Below are 27,920 nucleotides of genomic sequence, written 5' to 3'. Positions count from 1 at the left end.
AATGCATATATTACATTAGATGAACCAAAAAACATTGTTCCGGCAGATTTAATTTGTCACTGCATCAAACAGATCATTGTGTGGATGCAAAACAACTTTTTCCAGCTAAACTCAAACAAAACTGAAATCCTGGTCTACAGAAACCAAGAGAAAGTTTTATTAGCCATAAAACATAATCATCAGGTTGAAAATCTATTATGTTGGAAATTAGTGCATTTTTATTCATTGTAATCAGACACCTGCTATAAAATAAACATGTAGATAACACACAGCTTACCAAAGATTTAGAAGCCAAATGGAATAATTAAAATATATGAAAACAGAATCTGGAACGATTAAAAACTTGAATGGTCCCCCTTATTGAGGTGCTGAGGATAGATTGTATAGTATAGTTGTTGTTTTTTTTAAGAATTCAAGTAAATACGCTGCCTACAAAGGACCCGAAGCACTGTTATGCATGGCAAAATCACCCATGTACACAAATGACCATTAACACCGGCCCCTTTTTGTGTACTTTAACGTTCCCCAATTTACATATGATACATCCTTAAAGATCAAATCTATCCTTAAAGTGTGTCATTATGGTAAAAGAAAAAAAGATTGAATTCAGACGCTGCATCTGGAAACCGATTGGATACAGTATGCCTACAATCACAAAAACATTATCAGGTGATACACTTATAAATATGATTGCGTATACATTATTGCACATTTCTGACTGGGAGTTACTAGACAGCTAAGAAGTCGACTTTTATGGGAGTATATTTACACAACATTTCAACACTTTCCTCACATGTTCTATTTTTAGCAACAGAATCTAGTTTGGTCCACTTTTCTATTCATAACCACAGTTACAAATAATTGCTATTCTTAAGATGCATACCGTTAATACATAACTTGATGCATATTCAAACCGAAGTTGAATCTTTTTGAAGTATGCGTTCTTCTGTGCTGTGCACGCCGAAAGCGAGTCGAGTGCCTTTTTTTTTTGGTCCACAACAGGAGTGGCGATGAAATTGCTGTCTCTCTGAATGGCGGCACAGCATCCAATGGAGCGGAGACAGGTCACATGGTCACGCCTGTGCTCTGCTGCATTATTTAAGACGGCGATGTTGAGGAGTGGGCATCATTGGAGGAGTGAGGTAAGATGTTTTGACGCTTGGAGGTGAAACGTAAATAGAAGTATTTTGGTGATAGTTTTGTTTTCACTTGATTTTGCTCGTTTGCCGTCTCTTTCCGGATGTGCGCACACGTTCATGCAGTCGGGGTTTCAGGAAGCGCGAGTCTGAAACCCGGGTGTGTTTTTCAGTTCCGACGCCCAACTTGCTGGGTGATTCCTTGGTTAGGAGGATGAATTTCCGCCTTTGAATAAATTCTGGACCCAGGCAAGGGGCGTGGCCTGATGTCAGGAGTCATCATCGGTGTCATCTATCAAAACCTTGGTGTCACGGGTCTTGGATCTGGAGGAGAAAAGAAGAAATTGACGAATGACTAATTCACTGCAGCTTTTTTTTTTTTTACATTTTAACAAGCAAGGTATTTTAACATTTTCTTCACATGGAATTTTTATTATTAATTATACTCCGGGTACTCCGGTTTCCTCCCACATTCCAAAAACATGCTAGGTTAATTGGCCACTCCAAATTGTCCATAGATATTAATGTGAGTGTGAATGGTTGTTTGTCTATATATGCTCTGTGATTGGCTGGCCACCAGTCCAGGGTGTACCCCGCCTCTCGCCCGAAGACAGCTGGGAAAGGCTCCAGCATCCCCGTGACCCCCGTGAGGAAAAACGGTAGAAAATGAATGAATTAAACAATGAGTTCTCCTCCTATTTTGTGTGGAAGTGGTAAATTTTTGGCTTCTTAATTTCCCCACCCTGGGCCATATTGTGTGGAGTTTGCATGTTCTCCCCATGCATGCGTGGGTTTTCTCCGGGTATCCGGTTTAATTAGCTATATTACGTTATATTTTGCTGTTGCTATTAACTTCTGTTTTTGGCATTCACATCACTTCCACTCACTCCACCCACACAAACCAAGTTGATAATGCAGTTTAAATGTGTGTTTAAGAAAGCTGAATCCTACTGTGTTCAGTGTTCATATTTTAATAAATATTTGTTATCATTGTCATTTTTTCATGTAAAGTGAGGGAGCAAAAGCAGTATCGGCCACAAATATCGGCCCGAGCAAAATCGGCCATCGGCTAAGGGTGATGGAAAAAAAACATATCTGTCGATCCCTAAGCCTTTCCATTTGATGGTAACTTTACAGGCTGATTTTGTGTCGTGCCAAATGCGCCGTGTAACGCTGACGGACTCACTGAGAGGCAAGTCTTGGCCTACGTAGACTCATGCTGTAGCTCCGTTTCCAGCTCTTCTTTCCTTGTCGGTTCCTGACTCCTTCCTCCTGATCCATCATCTGCTCCAGCAGGGTCTGGTCATCGGCGTTTAGCGGAGCCACGCTGATGTCTCTGACGGCTCTGAACTCACCGCAGTTATTCAGATGTTCATTCTCCAGTCTGAAGAAGTTCCACACAAAGCGCCTAAAACGGAGAACACAGAACGTCATGACTCTTGCTCATGTGCCATATATTTCCTAAATTTGGGCCTGTGGATGCCGCACATATAAGTGTGGTTGCAAAAGTGATGTAATTTGGACTGCACAGATGAGTCAAGAAGAACCCAAGCTTAAGTCTGTCCGTTCAAGATACACACACCGGGTGGAGTGACCCTACAATGTGGCCTTTCCCTGTCAAATTGGTGCTTCTGAGGCTGTGATAAGTTCACGGCCCCAGAAGGTGAAACATTATATTGCGGATTATAAGTGTGAGTGGCACTTTGCGGCAATCCGGACCTCGAGCTAGACCGTAGTAAGTGTGAGCCCAGCGTGAGTATGGCAACTCCAGAGCACAAACACAGGGGATGGAAATGTGTGGAAGTGATGGAGGACTGACTATGTCCACTATGTTTAAAATACATACTGTTGCTGACAGCCCTTTTAATAATGTGTTGCTTAACAATATTCTATACACACGAGGGGTGTGAATCTCAGCACTGAGGACGATTCGATACACATCTCGATGTACTGCCAGCGATACGATACTTTAACCATACATGGAATTTTCTTGCAATGCGATGCGATGCAATCATCATTTAGTTCACATCAATGCAATATGATATGATATGGTGCAATTTCTTGCGATATGATGCAATTCAACATGATGCAAATAAGCATAAGGGAAAAAACTGGAATTCAATATGGTCCTACAAAAAGGATTTGGCTTTATTCCTTCTAGGCACTTGGCAGTAAATTCAACTAAAGTACTGTTTGTCTTTTTTACTATGCAACACTTCTTGATCATTTTTTTGCCATCTTAAAACAGCAACAACTTTTCAAAAAAAACTTTCCTCCCACTTTCACATCAGCTATGCAATTCCAATAGCAGTGGTTCAGTGGTGCAGTCAAACAATTCAACAATAATTACTGCTGTAAAAAATACAGTACAGCAACAACAAAGTTAAAGTGACACTTTCTACAGTGGAATCAATGTTTGTTTATATTCCTGTCTGCTAATATGAATGAGCTAGCAGCTAGGCTAATACAGTAGTGAGGAGCAGAAAGTGGAAAACAACTTCTACCCTTTTAAAATTGTTTCCAAATTCAGGAAGAAACCAACTGCTATGCTGTTCTAATGTCACCTGCTGTGCTGAACACTCGTTCAGAGGGGAGGGGGGGGACTTGTTGCATGGACGGATAAATAGCGCCTGGACAATTTGGAAAGCAGTGGAAGATCCACTTGTTCTGACCTGATTTTCTTGGTTCTTCCCCGGTGTCCGACTAGGAACTAGACGGGGATTTGGCAATAGACTTGTCCGTGTTGTGGTGTCCCCTTTTTAAGGGGGTCTGCATGTTTGTCTGCTGCCGTTGGACGGCTTCTTAACGCGACATTCTTTGCAAATGACGGATGTTTTGTTGAGCTTTAAGCCGTTCTTTGAGAATCCGTAGTGTTTCCAAACATACCATTTAAACGTTGCGGGGGGGTTAAAAATAGAAACTTCCTCGCTGCTGCTTGCTACGAACATCTATGCTGTTTTACTAGTAGTTGTATGTGCCTCACGGCTTCCGTCCGTATTCAATACTAAACACCAAATAATGATGGTGCATTCATGGCGCCTGGGGAACAGCATATGGGGTGAAGTTGAACATTAATAAAACGGCGCTTGCATCGGATTTTACCGATACCCACAAACGCGATGAATCTAAATTTCACCCGTAAATTACATCCATACCCAGTGAATGAGCCGATGCACTCGCATCGCACGCATGCACATCGATGTATCGATTATTTTCCACACCCTTAATACACACACATCAGAACCATGGAATCTGATACAGTAGATGGAAAGCTGCATACCGGAAGACCTCCATTGGGGCCAGTGTCGTTGCCAGTATGTCAGAGACGCCATACAAGCTAGAAATTGTGCTGAGAGAGACGGTTAGAATCCATGAGAATCTTAACAGCACATCCTCCACGATGGCACTGTAGTAATAGGCCTGCACAAACACACAGAAAATGTGGAAACATGAGCATAATGGCAACAACAATCACTTTCATTGTGTTTGGTAGATCCTCCATCTGTCCTAAGTCTTAAGAAGCGCTGCCATGTTGTTTCCTTTGCGGATAACAGACAGTATCACTAAACTGGTGTGGAGGCTGCTTTTTCTCAGCTGGAAGGATGTGTTCTGATTCCAGAGGATGAAACAAACATCTGCAAGTCAATAACTTCATATTCTGTATTTAAATGGGGTTAGAAAATGCCTGCTAATGTTGCACATTTTTTATGACACGTGCTAAAAAGCTAAATTTTAGATACACACACACGCTGGAACCAAGTATCCGCGTTTGCGTGTGGATGAGAGTGCTAAAGCCAATTTTGTTGTGTTTGTGTCTGCATGTGCTTTATGTGCACTACTCGGTTCGGGCGGTAGAGGGCACTGCTGTACACTGTTTATGGCAGCAAAACAGTCATTCATTCATTTTCTACCGCTTTGCCTCACAAGGTTGGCGGGGGAGCTGGAGCCTATCCCAGCTGTCTTCAGGCGAGATACACCCTGGACTGGTGGCCAGCCAATCACAGGGCACATATAGACAAACAACCATTCACACTCACATTCATGCCTATGGACAATTTGGAGTGGCCAATTAACCTAGCATGTTTTTGGAATGTGGGAGGAAACCGGAGTACAGATACATTGATGTGTGAGGAGGAAAATCCTATTCAGTCCTGGTGGAAACTAGAAGCCAGTGGAGTGAGTGGAAGTGATATAAATGCCAAAAACACAAATTAATAGCAACATCAAAATATAACGTCTGCCACAATAACAATTTGTCACTTGCTGCTCACCGCACTAATCCGTATTCCTAACAACTAAACAGGCGTAAAATGATTGGGCGGAAGCATTGTCAGAGAAAGAACCCACCAAACACAAATGTCTGCAGGACAAAATGACTAAGAGTTGTAAATAGTGTATACCTTATGTGGGTAGACGATCTCCTCTCTCAAAAAGGTATTTTCTCCAGCGTTACGATCAAAAAGGCCCCAATCCATCTTGAGATCCCAGACTAGCGTGTAACACGAGCTGACCACTAAACATGTGACGTACAAGTAGAAGAAGATCTGGGCATCATCGTAGGATTCCGCTAAAGAAAAAAAAAGAAGACATCAAAGGGTGGTAGGTTAGATTGGCGGCAAGGAAAAATTTGCTTTCCAAATAGAGACGTCTATTTTCAATAAGTAAGGAGTTTCTCTAGTATTAGAGACCATGCTAGTCTCTTTAATAGCAGAACATTTCAACCACACTTTGAACTGTCTTATCATCAGCAATGAGGGGTTGCGTTCAAAGACATATCATCATTCATTCATTCATTCATTTTCTACCGCTTATTCTCATGAGAGTCACTGGGTACTGGAGCCTATCCCAGCTGTCTTCGTGCAAGAGGCGATGTACACCCTAATTTATTCATTCATTCATTGATTTTCTACCGCTTATCCTCACAAGGGTCGCTGGGGTGCTGGAGCCTATCCCAGCTGTCTTCAGTGGAGAGGCGGTGTACACCTTAATTTATTTTTTATTTTTTAATTAATTATAACAGTGGGCTGTACGGCGGTCTAGTGGTTAGCACGCAGACCTCACAGCTAGGAGACCCAAGTTCAATCCCACCCTCGGCCATCTCTGTGTGGAGTTTGCATGTTCTCACCGTGCATGCGTGGGTTTTCTCCGGGTACTCCGGTTTCCTCCCACATTCCAAAAACATGCTAGGTTAATTGGCCACTCTAAATTGTCCATAGGTATGAATGTGAGTGTGAATGGTGGTTTGTCTATATGTGCCCCGTGATTGGCTGGCCACCAGTCCAGGGTGTACCCCGCTTCTCGCACCAAAGACAGCTGGGATAGACTCCAGCACCCCCGCGACCCTCGTGAGGAAAAGCGGTACAAAATGAATGAATGAATGAATGAATGAATTCATTCTAACAGTGGGCTGTACGGCGGTCTAGTGGTTAGCGCGGAGACCTCACAGCTAGGAGACCCGAGTTCAATTCCACCCTCGGCCATCTCTGTGTGGAGTTTGCATGTTCTCCCCGTGCATGCGTGGGTTTTCTCCGGGTACTCCGGTTTCCTCCCACATTCCAAAAACATGCTAGGTTAATTGGCCACTCCAAATTGTCCATAGGTATGAATGTGAGTGTGAATGGTTGTTTGTCTATATGTGCCCTGTGATTGGCTGGCCACCAGTCCAGGGTGTGCCCCGCCTCTCACCCGAAGACAGCTGGGATAGGCTCCAGCATCCCCCGTGACTCTCGTGAGGATAAGCGGTAGAAAATGAACAGTCCACCTGAAATGATTGTATCTGTAAAAGTGTCATGCAACCTGTGTGTGTCCCTTTTTCAGGAGCACTTTGTAAACAACAGACCCCATCAAATAACCAAATTGATAAAAAAGCTGCTTAAACCATCAAAAGTTTGGCTCAAGCCATGATGCCAGGTTGTATGCTTCAATGAAATACCTTGGAAAGAACGGACGGGCCGTATTTAAACACTTGGCGGGTCGGATGCGGCCCCCGGCCCATAGTTTGCCCACCCCTGCTCTACAAGGACGCTACAGTACATGGCAACATGCACAAGGAACACTGCCAGAGTCCTTCAAAATGATCTCCGGCAGACCACTAACCTCCATGTTTCTATTTAAACTGTCAGAAATGGGCTCCATGAAGATGGCAGCCTGACATTTGCCAGATGGCACCCTATGCTCTTCAAAGAGGAGAGCAGGTTCTGCTGAGCACACGTGACAGAGTCCAGAGACGCTGTGGAGAAGGTTGTGCTACCACTTTGGTGGTGGATCACTGTTAGCCTGGGGAGGTTTATCCACAGACCTTCATGGACTCGCCGTATGTTCCCTGACTGCCAATAGGTACCGGGATGAGATCCTCAGACCACATTCTGGTGTGGTGGGCCCTCGGTTCTCGTTCATGCATGACAATGATTAGCTTCATGGCAGCGGTACTGTTCGGGAGTTGACTGATTTTCCAGGTTTTCCACTGGAGTATTCCATTCATCAAGGTCGATGATGTGTTTATTTTTATCCCTTAATTTTTTATATCATCAACCCTGCATGGAAAAATACAAACACTGACTTTGATTAAAAAAAAAAAAAGTTTGCATGTAGTAGGGATGCACCAATCTGTATCGGCCGATATCAGTGGAAAAAGCACGGTATCGATATTGGCTGATATTTGCTTTAAAAAACGCCGACCCCCCTCCGCCACCGCTGCAGCATCCAGAACAAGCATGTCTGCCGTGTGTGCGACATCTTTGTGAGAGTGATATACGTTTTGAATTCCCACGTTAATGGCAGCAACCAATTTATTTCATTAATTATTTTTTATGTTTTTATTTTTATTAATGCATGCACACCTGAGCAAGCATCCCCTCAGAAGCACAGTGGAGCGTCTGACACTCTTAACTTCATTATAGGGGTGCTACAATTGACCGGCCACCGATCGGTATTGGTAAAAAAACATGGTATCGATATCGGCCGATAAATGTGTCTCACCGGGGTGGCCCTTTGAAAAGCTTTAGATCGGGTCTATGTGAGTTATATGAACAAGTAAGTAAGTGCACATTAAGCATGTTTAATCTCAAGGTTTTAATATCAGGTGTTCCAATAACTGCACTGTCAAATGTACTGTATGTAAATGTATGAGAGTGACTGATTCCCCCTAATCCGCACAGAAAGCTTTCTAGATCCTCCAGAATCCTACATCTATTCCAGCTGTATTTCCACGGCTTTCCAAAACAGTCTGTTCATTGATCACACCCGTGGCCCACCTCCGGGCAAGCCCACTCCGCTGTGATTGGTCACACTCTGTGCTGACACAGTGCAGCAGAGCAAGAGGAGGGCAGGTCGACAGCTTGTATTCGTGAACGCCCATATAAGGAAGGTAACTCACTGTGATGTCATAGGGCACCACTGTTGGAAAAAAACTCTCTGAAACCGAGCGTTCCGACCAATCCCAAACTTCCAAATTCACAAACCTCATTATCTGAAACTTTGGCACCAGAATACAACATTCTAACTACATGTATAGGTCCCCTTTAAATCATAGCGCTTGTGAGTGAACAAAAGTGGAGCTCAAGTTCAACAGAAGGATCCCAACATTCGGCTGAAATAAAAGGAATGTAGGACAAATACTTACCTATTTATCCGTGCTCATGTAAAAAGTTGATAAAAATTTTGCCATGCAAAATACAAACTTTTAAAATTAGAATTGCTTAGTTACTTAAAAATGAATTAAACATGTTCAATTCAAGTTAATGAAGGTTAAAAACGTTTTGTTTTTTATGTGTTTATTATATTAAAATATATTTTATTTATTTATGTTATATTTAAATTGTATATTTAAATATTTGGTTATTTTGTCGCTGTTAATACATACAAATATACTTCATCCCGCCCAATAATTTCATTCATTCATTTTCTACCGCTTATCCTCACGAGGGTTGCGGGCGTGCTGGAGCCTATCCCAGCTATCAGGCGAGAGGCGGGGTACACCCTGGACTGGTGGCCAGCCAATCACAGGGCACATATAGACAAACAACCATTCACACTCACATTCATTTGGAGTGGCCAATTAACCTAGCATGTTTTTGGAATGTGGGAGGAAACCGGAGTACCCGGAGAAAACTCACGCATGCACGAGGAGAACATGCAAACTCCAGACAGAGATGCGCAGGGTGGAATCGAACTCGGGTCTCCTGTTTGTGTGGCCTGCGCCCTAAGCACTTTCCGCGTGCAGCCATAATTTAACTTTCGGTATAATACGGTAAAAATGGGCATATTTCAGACATAGTGCGACCTGGTGATTAATCATGATTAATTACTTGAAACCCATGATTCATCTGATTAAACATTTTAACCATTTGTCAGCCCTAGTTAAAATATTTCCCATTTACTTGAATTGGTCACAGGTAAGTAAAGGGCCATCACTGGGTCTAGATGGAACGGTACTTCCTTATTACAAGAATGCATGATGCATTCAGAGACACTCTGAACATCACACAAACTGTTGTGTGTGTGTGTAAATAAGCAGGAAGATGATTAAAAACATGAAGTGGATATTCTTATCACTCACTTCTTAACTCAACTCTTTGTACAGTTTGCTACATTTAAGTATGCTGGAAAATATAGTGTAGTAAGAAAATGCTATAATGCCTTTGAACACACCACCTCATTGCTCGTAATAGCACGGTTTAAAGTGTGATTGAAATGTTCTGCTACTGGCGTTAGACAAAATAGATTTTTTGACTCTGTTCATTAAATACAGTGAAAATAGGCATATTTCACACATAGTTGCTATTATGATTCATCATGATTCATTTAAAAATGAGATTAATCTGATTAAAAACATAGGTGCTATGCTTCAGGATAAACATAGACATAAACATATAAACGCATGTACGTCTGCGTCATCTGTTCTGGGCTACGCTGCCATTGGTTCTATATGAAATGAGCACAGAAGAGAGTGAGCCTCCTCTTTGTGCCAGTAGCGGGGCTACACAGTGCTACACAGAGCCTCCTTCAGCAGAGTAAATATTAAACAAAACAGCGCAAAACGGCACATGTTCAGTGTTACGCTGTGGTCCATCTTGTGATGCACAAGAAGCGTTGATGTTGTGTTCAAGCACAGGGTGGATGTCTACCATCTAAACTCACACAAGTCGAGCCGTCTGTCATATCCATTATTTTTACACGGCTCAAATATGGTTTGATTGGTGTTTTTTGCAACAATTAGCAGCTATTGTGTGGTTGTGATGGCTATCATTGAACGCTAGTAGCTGAACTTTGACAAATCACTGTCATTTGCTGACAACTAACATAAGAAATATGTGTGTGTGTTTACGTGTGTGCTAGGTGGGCCGTGGTTTAAAACGTCATTGAACGTTAGCACTGCCCATGCAGTACCTGACCAAGGCAGACATCGCCTTTTATCTGAGACAATTTGGTCTTAATTATACCTTTGTGTGTGCTGTAGAGGGCAGCGAAAGTTACAACAAAGAAGGAAGTGGAGTATTTCCCAGCATTAACCAGGTGAGGGAAGGCCCTTTTGGTGTCCCGGTAACGACGAAGACACTGGATGAATCTGAACCAAGCAGGAAGACAGTGAATCACCGCACGGACGCCATAGGAGTAGGAATTACACACATCGTTACCTGGATAGGATGAGATTTACATTAAGTCACAATGACATTTTTTTGGTACAATATTTACATTTGAGACAATAGTCTCACCTTCACTGCTGACTAGCCCATCATGTTTTTTCCAGTCAAGTTCAAAACTGTAAAAACAGATCATGTACTCCATATCTAACAGAACAATCCCCAAAGAGTTCAACTGGTCAGCCAACCAGAAGTCTGCAAAGCCAACACGATGGAATGGAGCAGTCATCACTCGGAACTGTGGAAGTGAATATGGACGGTGATGGCTTTTAACATGGTATATTCCAAACCTATATCCCAATATCTACTTCATGTATCTATCAAGCTACAGTTGTCGTCAGAAGTTTACATACTTGCCATGGCATGAATGCCATTGTTTTGATTTCAGCTGTTCTTTTTCCAGGGTGGACTGGGCACACACGCACACACACAAACACACAATGGAAATATTCGCATATATCGCATTTTTGTCCCTACTCAATCGCAGCTAGAAATACGTTTTTATCTACGTATATTTGATGCACAACTACAAAGATAACTACATCACTACTGACACTACGTCCTGTCAGGCTGTACAACCAGCACCGCTCCCAATAGACTTCTACACCACTATGTACATCTGTGTAATACTTTGTTTTTATACTCAGTATAGTTACTCCAGACCCCATTCACTGTGCAATATCTGATCAACCTCCATGTGCAATACTAAGGGCTCTAAATGCAATATACTAAGTTCTATGTGAAGTATTTCCATAATGCCTCATATTAACTCACTAGCAAGATCTCAGTGTAGACTGACTGTAGACCGGTCATATATTTCATCTCGTTTCATATTATCTACATACTGTATTGTATATAACTTTGGGAAGAACTGTTGATTTTGTTAATACTTGGGTTGTTTATATTGTTTATTTTTCTATATTGTGTATTTTGTACTGCTTAACTGATTCTGTACTCTTGCTGCTGTGCAATGCAAATTTCCCCACTGAGGGACGAATAAAGGCATATCTTAATCAAATTTTATGAAAAGGGATATCAATTTGGAATTATGGGCCATTATTACAAAAAAATAATACACAATCAGAAAGCACATTTTTATATGACAATTTGTCTTTATTGTCTGTACGATGAATTTGGTACTAGAATAAAAGTGCTTCCCGTCTTCACTCAGAATCTGCACACTGTCAAACGGCCTTTACCTTTATTCAAGCGGTAAAGATGCTCATCCAGCCCCAGTCACACACGCAACAACACTAGCATGCTAAACCAAGCTAAGCCCGCTAGCTTCCATTCACTCGCCGAAGTTTAGTGTTTATACTGAGAACGGTCCGCCGAGTAAATATTTCCCCACACTGACGTTCCTGCTCCTCACAATGACAGCATTTCTTCTTATGTATCAAAGTCTGCCACGACATGCAACTTGGCTTGTCGTTTGTACCATTTATACCTCTATAAGTTATTTTCTTATCATTGGAAGATTCTATAATCGGTACATAAACAATATCGCCCAACCCTAATAGGAATTCATATTATATTACAGTAAATATTATTTGATTACAATAGTCTATTATCTACAGGAAACGTTGTCTCAGGAGGGCATCAATATTACTAAGGATTCCTACCACCCAGCGCACAGACTGTTTGCCCTCCTACCCTCAGGGAGGCGCTATAGGAGCTTACGAACAAGAACCACCAGGTTCAGGAACAGCTTTTTCCCAACAGCTTGTTGAACTCTGCCCCCCATTGCCCACCCCTTCCACTACTCACACCCCCCTGCACTACTTCATTGCACTACTGTATATATTACTGTTATTATATCTTGTCGCATTCATAGATCATACTGTTTATAATTTGTATAATCTGCAATAGCCATACTATAGTCATTTATATCCCTATATATATCCACACTGTATCATACTCACTTCATTGCACTACTGTACATATTACTGTTATTATAATATCTTGTCACATTCATACTGTGCATACTGTTTATAATCTGTATATTCTGCAACAGCCATATTATAGTCATTTATATCCCTGTACATATCCCTACTGTATTATAGTCACAGCCTGTTATAGTTTGACACATACGTATATCTGTCCACTTATAGCTCTATTCTATTTCTATACTTACTTACTAATAAGGCATTTATAAATTTGCACTTCTGGTTAGATGCTAACTGCATTTTGTTGCCCTGTACCAGTGACATGAGCAATAACAATAAAGTTGAATCTAATCTAATCTAATTTGGTAGAAATCCCCCAGTTTTTGAATATTTAATGCGAACGGCCATTTGTCCTATTTTGTTTGACGGTCCTTAAACGTCCTTAAAACACATGTAGACCGGTTGGGCAAACTCCCAGGCACCCTGAAAGACCCTGAAGTACCACGACCGGAACGAAAGTCATATACGAATTAAGCTATATAATCATGACACCCTGGAAAAAGAATGACGTAAATAAATCATGAGTGGCCAAACAATGACATTTACACCTCTGATAAACGTATGTAAACTTATGACTTGAACTGTGGATTGCAATAAGACTTCAAAGTTGTTCTAAATTGCATGAATAAGTGATGTTACCAGAAGTTTCAGAAGCCAGAAGCGTGACTTGTAGTAGCAGGTCTTGAATGGGTTGATGAGGAAGACGAGGAAGAAGCCATAAAGAGCCAAAGGATTGGCCTGCATTGGCACTGGAATGCTGTCACTAAACAGACATGATAGCAGGCTGACACACCACAACACCCCCAAAAGGCCTGCAATCTGAAAACAAGATCACATCAGTCAATACATTCACATGTAATTGGCAGTTAAATACATTGTTTTGTATATTATGCGTGTCCATCACACTATTCTGACACCTTGCCCAAAAGATCCTGGTATGGGATCAGGGTGCAAGGGTTTGCATGCAAGTTCTAAGTGACGGCATAGTGTGCGTTCCCCTTTATTTAAGCATAAAGAAAAACATTTGGAAATGAATGCACAGCATATTTGTCTGCTCTCTGCAAGGAGCATGCATTTGTGGAATGAGCAGCTCGGGGTGTCTTGTACTCATGTGTGTCAAATTTTCATGATCTGTGCCAAAATGCTTATTTTGCTTAAACCATTCATTTATTCATTTTCTACCGCTTATCCTCACGAGAGTCGCAGGGGGTGCTGGAGCCTATCACAGCTGTTTTTGGGGCGGGAGGCGGGGTACACCCTGGACTGGTGGCCAGCCAATCACAGGGCACATATAGACAAACAACCATTCACACTCACATTCATACCTATGGACAATTTGGAGTCGCCAATTAACCTAGCATGTTTTTGGAATGTGCGAGGAAACCGGAGTACCTGGAGAAAATCCACACATGCACAGGGAGAACATGCAAACTCCACACAGAGATGGCCGAGGGTGGAATGGAACTTGGGTCTCCTAGCTGTGTGGTCTGCGCGCAAAACACTCGACAGACTGCAGCCCAATTTTGCCATTTTTATTCTTGAAAATGCTTGAAAAAAATGTAAAATCTGCTCAAATTTTCATTTTTAACAATTTTTTTAATAGAATTATATTTATAGAATTAATGTATTTATTTATTTATTTATTATATAATAATAATAAGAATAATATAGTACTCAACATGCTAGGTTAATTGGCGACTCCAAATTGTCCATAAGTATGAATGTGAGTGTGAATGGTTGTTTGTGTATATGTGCCCTGTGATTGGCTGGCCACCAGTCCAGGGTGTACCCCACCTCTCGCCCGAAGACAGCTGGGATAGGCTCTAGCACCCCCCCGCGACCCTCATGAGGAAAAGCAGTAGAAAATGAATGAATTTTAGTAATCGAGTATTCTACGGAAATTGGTAGATTAATCGAGTAACCAAAAAAATGCCTAATGACGCCACTGCTCTGTAATATCATTCAAATTTGGAAACATTGATATATTCCAGCTAACTATTCAAAAGCAGTTGACTCGATTCAGCCTTTTGTGGATGACCATGACCTGGATGACTGAGAATACACGAACAAAGTGTCTTACATTCCACCAGGATTAAGAGTGGGTGAGGATTCCAGCAACGATCCATGCAGCTATGGTGAATTCCACGGTAGGATTAAGCATTGTTACATAATAATACTGGCACAAGATACTGACAAAATGTGCACATTTTGGACATCCTCTCTGTGAGATGTACTCAGATATTTTGACAATGGATAATACTTGCTGCAGTTCCCTAATCTTGTAGTCTGCCCAGTCCTGCTAGCCATTATTTACGATGCTATCATACGGCTTTATACTAGCATGAGCAATACAAACACCTTGGCACACTGTTCACACCAACTTGTGCTTCTCATCCCACATACCCATGATCCCTATAAATGAGTAATAAATGACGTCAAATTAGATCAAATGTATCGGGAACACACACAGTTATAAAGTGAAATAAAAGTGTAAGTGTTGTATTTACATGTTTCCTCTATAATACAAGTTAAATGATATGTCTGTACTTTGACTGTTCATGTGTTTTTAGTGCAATCTGACACAAATGTTCTGTATCTCCCTTTGATGGAAGGTTGTTGAGCAATTTTCTGTGTACACGTGTGTTCAAACCTCAAACAGGTGTTGATGGGACAGGTTATTCCTGGGATTGAGCTCAAATATAAGCACATGGTTGACTCCAGCTTGTCTCCATCCATAGGTGTTAATACCTATAACAAAATTAGGAAAGAAGACAAAACACGTGAGAAGGTTCTCAAAAGTTGAGGTCCAAATCTTAACTGTTATTGAATACAGGGACTGGTGGTCCTGATAAAAGACATTTGAATGAAAATGCTTAGGAATTACAAGGAACACACCATTTTTTCTTGTGTTTCTAAAAACAGTAATCCCCGTTTATCGCGGTTAATTGGTTAGAGTCTCGGCCGTGATGAGTGAACTGCTGCAAAGTAGGATTCCTTCTTTAGAAAGGGCATATCTTCATAGCTATGGCATAGAAAACTTGTTTACGATTACATTTTTAACATTATTAGAGTCCTTTCGACATGGACGAACACCTCTATAGTCACTTTTACACTCCTATTACCCACCATAGTATATATAATCAAAGAAAATAAGTAATTTAAGAGAGTTTATCGAGTAGGGGAGCAGAATGGGTGGTGGACAGGAAGTGAGTCGGGAGTTCTGTTGTAGTTTGTTGTGGGCTATGGCTGCAATGATAGCATGTGTTGTTATTATATGATTATCGTTTTTATTATTGTGCCTAGGCTGCACGGCGGTCTATTGGTTAGCGCGCAGACCTCATAGCTAGGAGAGCAGGGTTCAATTCCACCCTTGGCCATCTCTGTGCGGAGTTTGCATGTTCTCCCCGTGCATGCGTGGGTTTTTTCCGGGTACTCCGGTTTCCTCCCACATTCCAAAAACATGCTAGGTTAATTGGCGACTCCAAATTGTCCATAGGTATGAATGAGAGTGTGAATGGTTGTTTGTCTATATGTGCCCTGTGATTGGCTGGCCACCAGTCCAGGGTGTACCTCGCCTCTCGCCCGAAGACAGGTGGGATAGGCTCCAGAACCCCCCGCAACCCTCGTGAGGACAAGCGAAAATGAATGAATGAATTAATTATTGTGCCTGTTGTTGTTGTTGTTTGGTGACACGAGCGCCAGCGATCGGGTCCGGTGCAACAATTACTGACGCCTTGTGACTAATACTAAATTCACATGAAAAATGGGCGTCTTAATAGCTTATATTTGTATTTTAGTTCACTGAGGCATTTTTATGCTTTAAAATGTTTAATTTGGGCAAAAAAATACGTACAATCTGCTTAAATATACATATTTTTGAAGGTCGTACTCAACCACGAATCACGTGCAAACACGCATTCAAACATTAATTTATCCAGGACATCATAATTATTGACCGTTTTTTTTATTGTTCAGTAAGATCCATTATCCATTATCGTGACAGGCCTAGATGTGTTCCTAACCTCTCCTAGTGTTGTTCTCCTTCTCCCCCTCCTACATGTTTATGTATTGACCCCATGAAAATGGGAGAGAATCCATAATAACATAAAAGTTACTGAAGATGCATGTTTCAAATAACCCGAGTAGGATTCAAAGCTAATGACACTCAGACAGAGAGAGAGAGAGAGAGAGAGAGAGAGAGAGAGAGCAAGAGAGAGAGAGAGAGAGAGAGAGAGAGAGAGAGAGAGAGAGAGAGAGAGAGAGCTGTATGTGTATTTACCTAAGAGGAAAAGGAATTCTATTAACAGGAAGCCTCCTCTGTAGATCCTCACCATTGGCCAAATGTCAGCAATGGGAAACATGACGGCTCCTGAAAATGCAAAATGCAAAGCTTTTTACTCATTCAGTAACTAAATACACCAGATCAAACAACCAGATCGAATGCTTTTTCTGACCTATAAATGTAGTTACAATGTTGTATTATCCTGACAATTCGGTTTGTGCATTTAGAGGTGAGCCCTGAAAGAAGTTTGGGATGGCTCTGAAAGCTCCTTTTGAGCAAGTCTTTTCTTACTTCCTTATATGAGCATGCCCGAGTACAAGCTGTTAGCTGAACAAGCTGAGTGAGACCAATCACAGTGACGTGGGCGTGCCATGCGTGGAATAAGAGCATTTTGAAAATCCAAGGAATAGGTGCAGGTTCTGGAAGGTCTAGAAAGCTTTCTGTGCGGGTTATTGTGTGTAGCACAACTCAATACAAAGGGCATTAAATGGTCAAATCTTTGGTCAAAATCAGGTGTTTTGGCTGGATGTTCTACTGCCCATTTATAAAGACCCAAAAAGGCTAGAAACAAACTCTATTTAGACCTAAATAAATTTTGAAATTTCAGCAAAAACGCCCCAAAACTATGCATGGAGCTCACTTCTCTGAAAAAGCCTTGCAGACAATGAGTTAATTAACAATTTCATGATCATGATGAGTTACGCTGTTGATGAGACAAACCAGATAAAGCTCATTAAACACATTGCATGTAACGTTTATATGTGAATATGGCAGGGAAAAGTATACTTTTTTAATTGGACCACTGTATATTCAATTATACTGACATGCACCTGCGTTTGTGTGTGTAATGTGTAATGCCTGCCAATAGTTGTCAATAGAGACAATGACAATCCAAACATTAAAAGGTTTGCCAAGGCTTCAATTATTTCAAAAAAACAAAAAAGACAACGACAACAACAACGAACAGTAAGCACTAGGGCAGTTTCAAACTGCATGTGCAGTACCTGTAATGATGACAGTGACCATTAAGACGAGGAAAACCCCACAGTAAAGTCCAACTCGAAAGGTGGTCCAAGCAGGAGCAGGCTGGTAGGAGAGAGAAAAGCTTTGATCAGTACAGTACACATACTGTATGTGTACATAAACACAACACAGGAAATCAAACATTTCAATTGGTCGTGATTAGAATGTGGAAGTGATTGACAGCCCAAATTTATTGACCCCTAGGTGATTTACCCATTTCAGTATTTATTTTGAAAAAATATGAATTATGCTCAGACCTCACAGCTAGGAGACCTGGGTTCGGTCCTACCCTCGGCCATCTCTGTGTGGAGTTTGCATGTTCTCCCTGTGCATGCGTGGGTTTTCTCCGGGTACTCCGGTTTCCTCCCACATCCCAAAAACATGCTAGGCTAATTGGCCACTCCAAATTGTCCATAGGTATGAATGTGAGTGTGAATGGTTGTTTGTCTATATGTGTCCTGTGATTGGCTGGCCACCAGTCCAGGGTGTACCCCACCTCCCGCCCGAAGACAGCTGGGATAGGCTCCAGCACCTCCGCGACCCTCGTGAGGATAAGCGGTAGAAAATGAATGAATGAATGAATTATGCTTGGCAGCCTCATTCTCACTAAATCCAATAGATTTCTTTGAGCGCCCAACACAAGGTGTGCTTGTTTTCCTGAGGCAACAGGGAACAAAAGAGTGTGTCAGCGTAACTCGTGAAATGACCAAAGAGATGCAAATTAACTGTCAAAGATTTGAGAAGCAACTGTGATGTTATTCAGGACAATTCTCCATTAAATATAATTGAAGAGGTGTTGATCTCACTGCCACATGTTGTCTTTGGGAACAGTCACATCTTCAGTGAAGGGAAAAGTACCGCATTTTCATCACTATTGGACGCACTTAAAAGCCTTTAATTTTCTAATTAAAAAAAAAAAATCAACAAGGCGCCTTATAATCCAGAGAGTTCCAAAATTCCTGCTGAGAGAGGGACGTAATACTACGCTGGCAGTAATACACCAATCAGAGAACAATAGGTATTACGTACAGTACGTACATTGGCAATGATAAACCAATCAGACAACATGACATCATACGTACAGTACGTATTTAGACCACGCTAAACCAATCAGATAATATGACATAATACGTGCAGTATGTAGGCTTGATCTCCGCCACGCCCCCACGCCCACCAAAACAACATTGCCTATCTCTCCGCCACTGTGAAAAAGCAAGTGGAGCAAATTAATAGGGAGCTTGCCATCATTCCAGGAGGATGAACAAAACAACTCCAATCGCTGGACATTAAACAGGGTGTTTGAAATGACATTGCGAGCGGCGGAAGAAAATAAAGTTCCGACATTCGACACACTTCTTCTGCGCTTCAACCAAATGTCTTAGCATGCGTCTTATATATGCCTTGAAGACGGTTGGAGTGTTGTATGTGGAGTGTAATGACATGACAAGACAAGTTTTAATAGTGCATGTCTATGTGAAGGACTGACCTGTGCTGCGCCTAAGGGGGGCACCCTCAGCCTCTTCATGGCTTTCTGCCTGTCACCGCCTTCTAACTCTGTTGTGACCAATGCCTGTAAGGGAGCAAAAAAGGTTAAAGTGGGAGACATTTTTGATGAGGTGGTATTCACAGTCTGGTGACATGATAATATGCACATTAGATAAGTCAATTTACTCCCAGTGTAAACTTTGGGGGCTGCACGGTGATCTAGTGGTTAGCACACAGATGTCACAGCTAGGAGACCCGAGTTCAATCCCACCCTGTGTGGAGTTTGCATCTTCTCCCTGTGCATGCGTGTTTTTTTTCTCCCACATTCCAAAAACATGCTAGGTTAATTGGCGACTCCAAATTGTCCATAGGTATGAATGTGAGTGTGAATGGTTGTTTGTCTATATGTGCCCTGTGATTGGCTGGCGACCAGTCCAGGGTGTACCCCGCCTTACGCCCAAAGACAGCTGGGATAGGCTCCAGCACCCCCTCCCCCCCACGACCCTTGTGAGGAAAAGCGGTAGAAAATGAATGAATGAATGAATTCCAAAAACATGCTAGGTTAATTGGCGACTCCGAATTGTCCATAGGTATGAATGTGAGTGGGATAGGCTTCAGCACCCCCCGCAACCCTCGTGAGGATAAGTGGTATAAAATGAATGAATGAATGAAAACTGAAAAATAGAACTGGTGCCTAAAGGGTTAACTAAGGACAAAATGTAAACAATCGTAATTAATTCATTGACTGTCAGACATTTTCAGAGAAAAGAGCTCCAGAATGCCAGAGTTTTTTGGGCATTTTACTAAACTTTGAAGACCCACAGAATTTTAGGATTACATAAACATTGAAATTATGTAAAGGGTTTCTAGCCTTTTAGGGTCTTTGTAAACAGGCAGAAGAACATAGGATGGTTTCAGCGAATCGTGGAATATAATGTAATATGCTTGCAATCACTGTTTAGTTTGGCATCCTTGATGAGAATATAGTCACTGTACCTCAGTCTCAGAAATGAGCTGGGTGATTTTCTTGCAAGTGTAGAATGGAGCGACTTCAACATGGGCCACTCTCCAGTGAGCGCCCCGTGATGTATCCAAAATCTTGTCATGCTTCTTCAAGATCTTCCTGAAGCCTGTGAAATTCAGGTTCTGTAGAAAAAGAAGTAAGAGTACAGTAGGAATGAATACATGAATATTATCAACAAACAGAGAAGTCAAGTCCAGCATATTATGTACAGTGTAGTACTCAACATGCAATTTGACTCCTGAATATGCTTTTGCATATGCTGAATATGTGCTCTCCTTTTTGTGACATTTACAGTACAGATAAATAAATAGATTATATCATTTTCTCTCTTCAATTTGGGGAGACGTGAAAATATTTCTGTCCCTGAGAAGAACATTGAGAATTAATATAAGTCAGTATATAATATTATTAATATTATTAATAATATTAATGCCTCATTTATCGATGGGATTCTTCTTTTTAATTGTAACATTTTCATAGTTATGGCATAGTTATGGTTTATGATGTTCTAAAATACATTTTTAACATTATTAGAGCCCTCTAGACAACACCCCAATTGGTCACCTCAACACACATTACACATAATAAGAAAAAAAATACATTACAATACAATACAAATACATTTTGCAATAAATTTGTTGATTTGACGCTCAGGGTTCAAGAACTGCTGTACAATATTTAGGAACTGGGCCTTGGAACATGGAGTGGAGGAGAATAATGACTTCATTCTCTGCTGATTTTGTAAGCTGATTCCCTTGCAAAGATATGAAAAGTACAGTATTATATATTGTAGGGTTACTTTGACAATGCAAAAATACTAATTATTTTAAACTTCCTGTAAATTCCTGTAAATTAATTGTTGGCACATGCAACTTTTTGGCCCCATGGTGGGTTATTTAGCCATTACATTCAAAAACACTAACTGGGGAGTCTGTCAGCAATCAGCAGTCAGTTTGGGCGCGTAATTTTGTGGAATAACACAGTACAGAGCAAACAGAATTGCATTAAAAAACATTTCTTGTGGCATCGACCTTTATGGGGTAAGGCTGTTAAAAGTTCATTCAGGAAAGTTTTCTTTATTGCCACAATTGTTTTAACGAGCGCACAACCTATATGATTCTCGTCCCACAACACACAGAGCTAGGGTGAGCATGCAACAGGGATCTTGCGGAATGCTTCCGGTGGTCTGAAACCCAATATCAACCACATAACATTCATGGATCCAGTCATAACCAAGGAAAATGAAAGAAACAAGAATAGAATCAAATGTAGAATGAATCATTAATCAACAAACTCATTAACTATTTAACTTATGGGTTTTGCACCTGGTAGTTCTGCAACAGTATCAGACTCAGGTAGAACTCAGAGAAGGCCAGTTGAAGGTCCTTGATGTTTCTGTGTTTGCATCTCTCTTGCTGTGACAGGGTGAACACGGTTTTCCTCCGCCGCAGGCCACGGCCATTTGTTGCAATCTCTCTCTGAGCATCCAATGATGACTGCAACTCATTCTGTAGAGTGGCGAATCGCCGCTGAGCCTCGGCCAGTTTTTCTGTAAGACAGAGAAAAACACGCCGGGAACATAAGATTCCATGAAATGAAATATTAGCAGCACTCATGGTCAGATGGGCATGTTAACAAGGGATGGTATTACCTGAGTAAAATGTGTTGATCTTGGCCAGTTCTTTTTCACATGTCTGGAAGAACTTCTCCTCAAACTTTGCATAGTACCTTTTAACGGTGTCCTCATCTGTCACTAAACAAAGACAATTCCAAATGTGTCAACAATCACAGCCGGAAAAACAATTAGCAACAAGCTAGCATAACAATAAAAACCGACCAGTACTTTGAAATAGCAGTGAGACTCTTGACTGGGCAGCCCTTGAAGCCCTTTGACAGTTTGAGAAAAATATGCCCCTAACGTGACAGTTTTGGAGGCTCTGGGTTTATGCGGCTTTTTGGCGACATTTACTTCCAAGGTAGACCTGCCAATAAAAGCCTGGGGCTCTATTTTTGTAGACCAGGAGCAGGCCAACGGGGTGTGGTCAGCGCACTTTGCAATTTTCATGAGCGGCGTTGTCCGGTGCACCCATACCTCCATCCCTCCCGGAAGGGAAGGTGAGGTGAGGGAGGGGCAAGTCACTGTTTTCACAGCTGATTTTTTGGGAGGGGGGGTGTTCCTTAAATTTTTTTAATTTTAACTTAAATTATTTAATTTTGAAATGTTGGATAAATGATGGTCTGCACGGTCGAGTGGTTAGCGCGCAGACCTCACAGGTAGGATACCCGAGTTCAATCCCACTCTCGGCCATCTCTGTGTGGAGTTTGCATGTTCTCCCCGTGCATGCGTGGGTTTTCTCCGGGTACTCCGGTTTCCTCCCACATTCCAAAAACATGCTAGGTTAATTGGCGACTCCAAATTGTCCATAGGTATGAATGTGAATGGTTGTTTTGTCAATATGTGCCCTGTGATTGTACCCCGCCTCTCGTCCAAAGACAGCTGGGGTAGGCTCCAGCACCCCATGTGACCCTCGTAGAAAGCGGTAGAAAATGAATGAATGGATAAACGATATTATTGTCCACAATATTTGAGGCCAGATTACTCAAGTTTACTCATTTTTTTCCTCCTCGCCTCCTTGAACTTTAGGAGTTCATGTGGGTTGTCAAGCTAGCTCGTTTGCGTGTTACTGTCAACTAATAGTTCCCTATTAGGGAAATAGCAAACAGCCGGTGTGTATCTAGAGCCCATCGGATCTGCTCTGACCCCACACACCCCCAGCATGGATTGTTCTCTCGCCTGGCATCGGGGAGAAGGCTCTGCAGCATCCGCTGTAGGACGACCAGGTTCAGAGACAGCTACTTCCCCCTGGCCATCAGACTGCTGAATGCCAAATAAGCCCCTCTATCTTACTTACATTATTATTATTTATTTTAATTATTTAAATTATTTGGGCAATTTACTGTTCACGCTGCACTTTACATTATGTTGTTCATATTTGGTGTCTATTTATTCTCCACATTATTATTATTATTTATTATTACTTATCTTCTTTTGTGTCTGTTATTATATGGGAGCCAGGCAACGACATTTCGTTGGCAATTTCACTACTGTGTTTTTGTGCAATGACAATAAAGGAAGTCTATCTATCTATCTATCTAACTAGCGGGCTGTAGTGTGGAGCATAAGTTTGTCAGCAACAAAAAAATATTTGGGTCGTAACAAAAACCTAAATTCTTCAAAGTACAACATCGGTCCATCGGTTTAACATGCTCCCATGTGGATTTGCAATGGATCCAGGCATCAGGTTATTGTATAGCGCCCACCATTTTTTTAGGAGGTGTTTGACTGGAAACGTGGGTGCTGTGGGTGCTGTACCGGACCGTCGTGATGAAAAGAGAGCTGAGCCAGAGGGCAAAGCTCTCAATTTACCGCTCGATCTATGTTCCCACCCTCACCTATGGTCATGAGCTTTGGGTCGGGACCGAAAGAATGAGATGGCGGATACAGGCGGCTGAAATGAGTTTCCTCCGTAGGGTAGCTGGACTCACCCTAAGAGATAGGGTAAGGAGCTCAGTCATCCTGGAGGGGCTCAGAGTAGAGCCGCTTCTCCTTCACATCGAGAGGAGTCAGTTGAGGTGGCTCGGGCATCTAGTCCGGATGCCTCCCGGACGCCTCCCTGGTGAGGTGTTCCGGGCACGCCCAGCCGGGAAAAGGCCCCGGGGCAGACCCAGGACACGCTGGAGGGATTATGTCTCACAGCTGGCCTGGGAACGCCTTGGTGTCCTCCCGGTGGAGCTGGAGGAGGTGGCCGGGGACCGGGAAGTCTGGGCTTCCCTACTAAGACTGCTGCCCCCACGACCCGGACCCGGATAAGCGGAGGAAAATGGATGGATGGTGTTTGACTGGAAATGGAAAGCATCACAAACTGGCTGCTTCAAAACAAAATGTCCGACTTGCTGCGGGTGTTGAGGTATTGTCAGTGACTTTTTGAAGGTCTACTCATGCTCGACATGCTAGCAAACATTACACTGCTAGGACAAAGTTTCTTCAGGGGCTGAATTTTCTAAACGTTCAGATGCTATTTTGAGTGTCACACGCAGCACCCCCGTCAGAGGTAAATATTCATTCATTGCTACAAAAGGGAAGACCCTCAAAAAAGTTGATTCATTTGGCCCTTAGAAAACAAATGGGTCCCCGGACAACCCCTTGCTAAGTGTGCAGGCCCCTTGCATCACTACCAGGCCTTTTACATCGCTTCGGGCTCAGGCCTAATCAGTACGAATAACCAAAGCATTTTTAAGAGGGCCTCCGCCATCGCTATCTCTTGGTGTTCAGGTCCTCATAAACATTGTGGTTTCAATAGGGCCCGAATAATAAACACAGCCGTTTGAAGACGAGCCATAAGAATTATTGTCCTGCCATGTGTCAGATAGAGAAAAGGAGAATGAAGATAATACCTTCCATTGATGGGGCCTGGTCTTGAGCAGCATAAAGCATCTCTTTGAAAGCCTGAATAGAAACAACAGACACAGGAATTTATGATCAATACAGTACCTTGACTTATATTCATTTTTTAGATTGCCATAATCCTTTATCACGGTTGAGTGCTTCCAGACCTGACAGTGATAAGTGAATATCCACAAAGTAGGATCCTTATTTATATATTCAATATATTCATAGTTTTGGCATAAAAAACCTGTTTATGACCTAAATACTTTTTTTTTAACCATGATTTGATCCATCTAGACATGAAATAATATACCTACGCTCACATTTACCCTCCTATTACCCAATATAGTAGATGTAATCAGAGAAATTAGCCATTTAAGACATAAATACAACTTGTACTTGGGGGTGTTCCCGTAAAAGAGTTCCAGATGTGTGGCGGGCAGGAAGTGGTTTGAGTTTTAGCTTGGCGTGGGTTAACGGCTGCAATAGCAGCCTGTGTTGTATGTTATTATTGTGCCTGTTGTCAGACAATTCAAACCTGAAAGCGCGGCCCAGGAGCATTTGTCATTGCATCACTGCAGAAATTAAATAACAACCAACAAGAACACAAAGCTTTGTATTTCAAGCTTTGAATAGAGTATATATATTACTATGTGTTCCTGAACTGTTGACATTCAAAATCTTACAAAGAATATTTGTCTTATATTTGCCATGCTGTGACCATGTAATAGCAGGTACACTCCTGAATACATATAATACTACGGAAATTGAGTGTTGTTGTTCAGGCGACTTTAGAGATGTCTCACCATGCAGTAATGAGCTGGAAAACAGAATGACTCACGTGTTTGTGTCTCACATAAGAATTGTGGACGATGGGCAAAATCTCCCCCAAAAGTGCAACTGTCCTTTAATGAGACGACTACAATATTACTGCCAGTATTTATTTTGCTTAAAAGGACAATGTAAAGACAAGAAAGGGAACTCAGAATGAGGTCTTTTGTGTACTGGAACAGTCTATACCAGGTGTCTCAAACAAGCGGGCCGCGGGCCAAATGTGGCACGCAGGACACTAGTTTGAGGCCCCTGCCTTGATATGAAAGTTTAATGTTAGTGCGGCCCGCTCAAGTTTGATATGGATGCTGTATGGTATCATGTACCAAGAAAAAATTATTAAGTTTGATTAATGTTCATGTTAAAGGTTAAATAACTGTTAATAGTTATCCTCCCTATCCGTGTGGAAGTGGTAATTTTTGGCTATTTAAAGTTTAAAGGAAATAACTTGAAGGCTACCGTTTAGGTCGCTAGCGCTCTAGTTTGCGAGTTAGCATGTGTCTCAAGACCCTGCAGTTGCGCAATATGTTGTAAATAAAAAGAGTATAAATGTGACTATAGTCGTGTTTTGTCATGTCTACAGGGCTCTAATAATGCTTTGTTCATTTTAATCTGAAAAAAATAATTTGTCTACCCACCAACTATATGTGGTTTCTTAAGTTTTTATTATTTGCCGTTTTATTGTTATTATTATATTTATTTATTTATTACTGACTGATTGATTTTCTTTATTCTTGATTTGTTTATTTATTTTTCATCTTATTTTGTGTAGAAAAATAAAAAGTAAGATATTTGAGAACAGTGGAATGTTTTATCAGAGCTTTTCTTGTAGAACATTGGAACCAAAGCTAAGTTTTTTTACATTTTTATTTATTTTTTGAAAACCTGATGCGGCCCAGTCTCACCCAGACCCGAGCTCCAGTGGCCCCCAAGTAAATTGAGTTTGAGACCCCTGGTCTATACTGTACAATGAAATTAACAACATTCTTCCCTAAACTTTTTGATGATCAAAACAACGTAAATGGACACTGTGTTGACTTTACAAACATTTTCATAGCTTAATTCATTGTATATTTTGTATTACGGTTAAAGCAAGGGGGACCAAAGGGATATTTTCTGGTATAAAAGCTGCTCTATCTTCTTTATTATTTGGGGTACAGAAGTGAATGATCAAATTAAAGTTCAAGTCATGCTTTATCTGATAGAATTAACCACATACTTGATTATTTTAATTTTTAAAACATTTGTAACATTCCTAATATGAGAAACACATATTTCACATATTGCAATATACACTTTTGTGTTTTGTGACTTTATGTCCCTCTATATGTAATGGAAGCCGTAAGAGACTAATGTGTATGTTATGCAAATTATATGCTGACGTCATCCGACGACTTTTAGGGCAGCCAATAGCGCCAACACTGCTCCTAAACAACAAAGAGCTAGCGCATTTTTCTGTAGAGGAAAACACTGATTGTGTGACATGACAGCACATCCACAACAACTAGAAGCACAAGCAACAAGCACTAACGGCTTACGTGTCAAGTGATAAACTTCAGCAAACACCGATTCATCGTTTACAATACAACAATTACGGGGGACAAAACATAAAATGATAACTCTGCCCATTATTAGTAATGACGCCATTAGCTTGGAAGTTACCTTGCAAAAAAAGGGCTTACCTCATACTGAATGTACTGTTTCCTCCATTCCGGTGTGATGTGAGCTGAAAGATGCTCCGTAAATTTCATTTTGAAACCGTGTTGATTCCACCGAACGTTTTATTCAATCCTGGACGTCGTGAAATGAGTCGAGCGGCTGACTGCTAAACCACAAGCACAAGCCAAATCTAAAATAACGAACGTCGAGTCCGTGTCCCCCATTTTGCCTTCAAGATAGCATTGCTATCGGTGCCCAATTTCGGCGTTTACACACGATCGCATTAAGTAATTTTTAAACAACGAGAGGGGGTTGGATTTTATCTCAAACGTATGTCGCAGAGGAGAGGCAGCACTGGCATTTTTGTGTGCGTTGCGACTTCTATTGCTAGCTGTTCATCCCCTCTTCTTCGTCTCCTTCTTCGTCTCCTTCCTCATCTCGCCCTC

General features: G+C 41.5%; 1 protein-coding gene across 2 annotated transcripts; it reads right to left on the bottom strand.

Annotated features, from left to right (window-relative positions):
• Positions 1 to 22: 22 nt before the first annotated feature.
• Positions 23 to 27,920, bottom strand: LOC131109711 (xenotropic and polytropic retrovirus receptor 1 homolog). 2 transcript variants are annotated; one of them, XM_058061977.1, is made up of 16 exons: positions 27,498 to 27,920; positions 24,993 to 25,044; positions 22,189 to 22,290; positions 21,863 to 22,086; positions 20,510 to 20,659; positions 19,515 to 19,598; positions 18,010 to 18,091; positions 17,003 to 17,092; positions 15,374 to 15,471; positions 13,363 to 13,542; positions 10,850 to 11,015; positions 10,577 to 10,771; positions 5,537 to 5,703; positions 4,417 to 4,556; positions 2,323 to 2,544; positions 24 to 1,460 (listed from the first exon to the last, which is right to left on the bottom strand). In XM_058061977.1, exons 1-16 carry the CDS (start codon positions 27,564 to 27,566, stop codon positions 1,406 to 1,408), a joined length of 2,076 nt encoding a protein of 691 aa, XP_057917960.1. In that variant the 5' UTR covers positions 27,567 to 27,920; the 3' UTR covers positions 24 to 1,405. The 2 variants fall into 2 exon arrangements, with proteins under 2 accessions (XP_057917961.1, XP_057917960.1); XM_058061978.1 differs by lacking the exon at positions 10,577 to 10,771 and having other exon boundaries at positions 23 to 1,460.

The sequence above is a fragment of the Doryrhamphus excisus genome, chromosome 22 (genome assembly GCF_030265055.1).
Source record: "Doryrhamphus excisus isolate RoL2022-K1 chromosome 22, RoL_Dexc_1.0, whole genome shotgun sequence".
NCBI classification, from domain to species: domain Eukaryota; kingdom Metazoa; phylum Chordata; class Actinopteri; order Syngnathiformes; family Syngnathidae; genus Doryrhamphus; species Doryrhamphus excisus.
The sequence above is the reverse complement of the archived record's forward strand: the minus strand, read 5'-3'. Positions and strand labels throughout refer to the sequence as shown.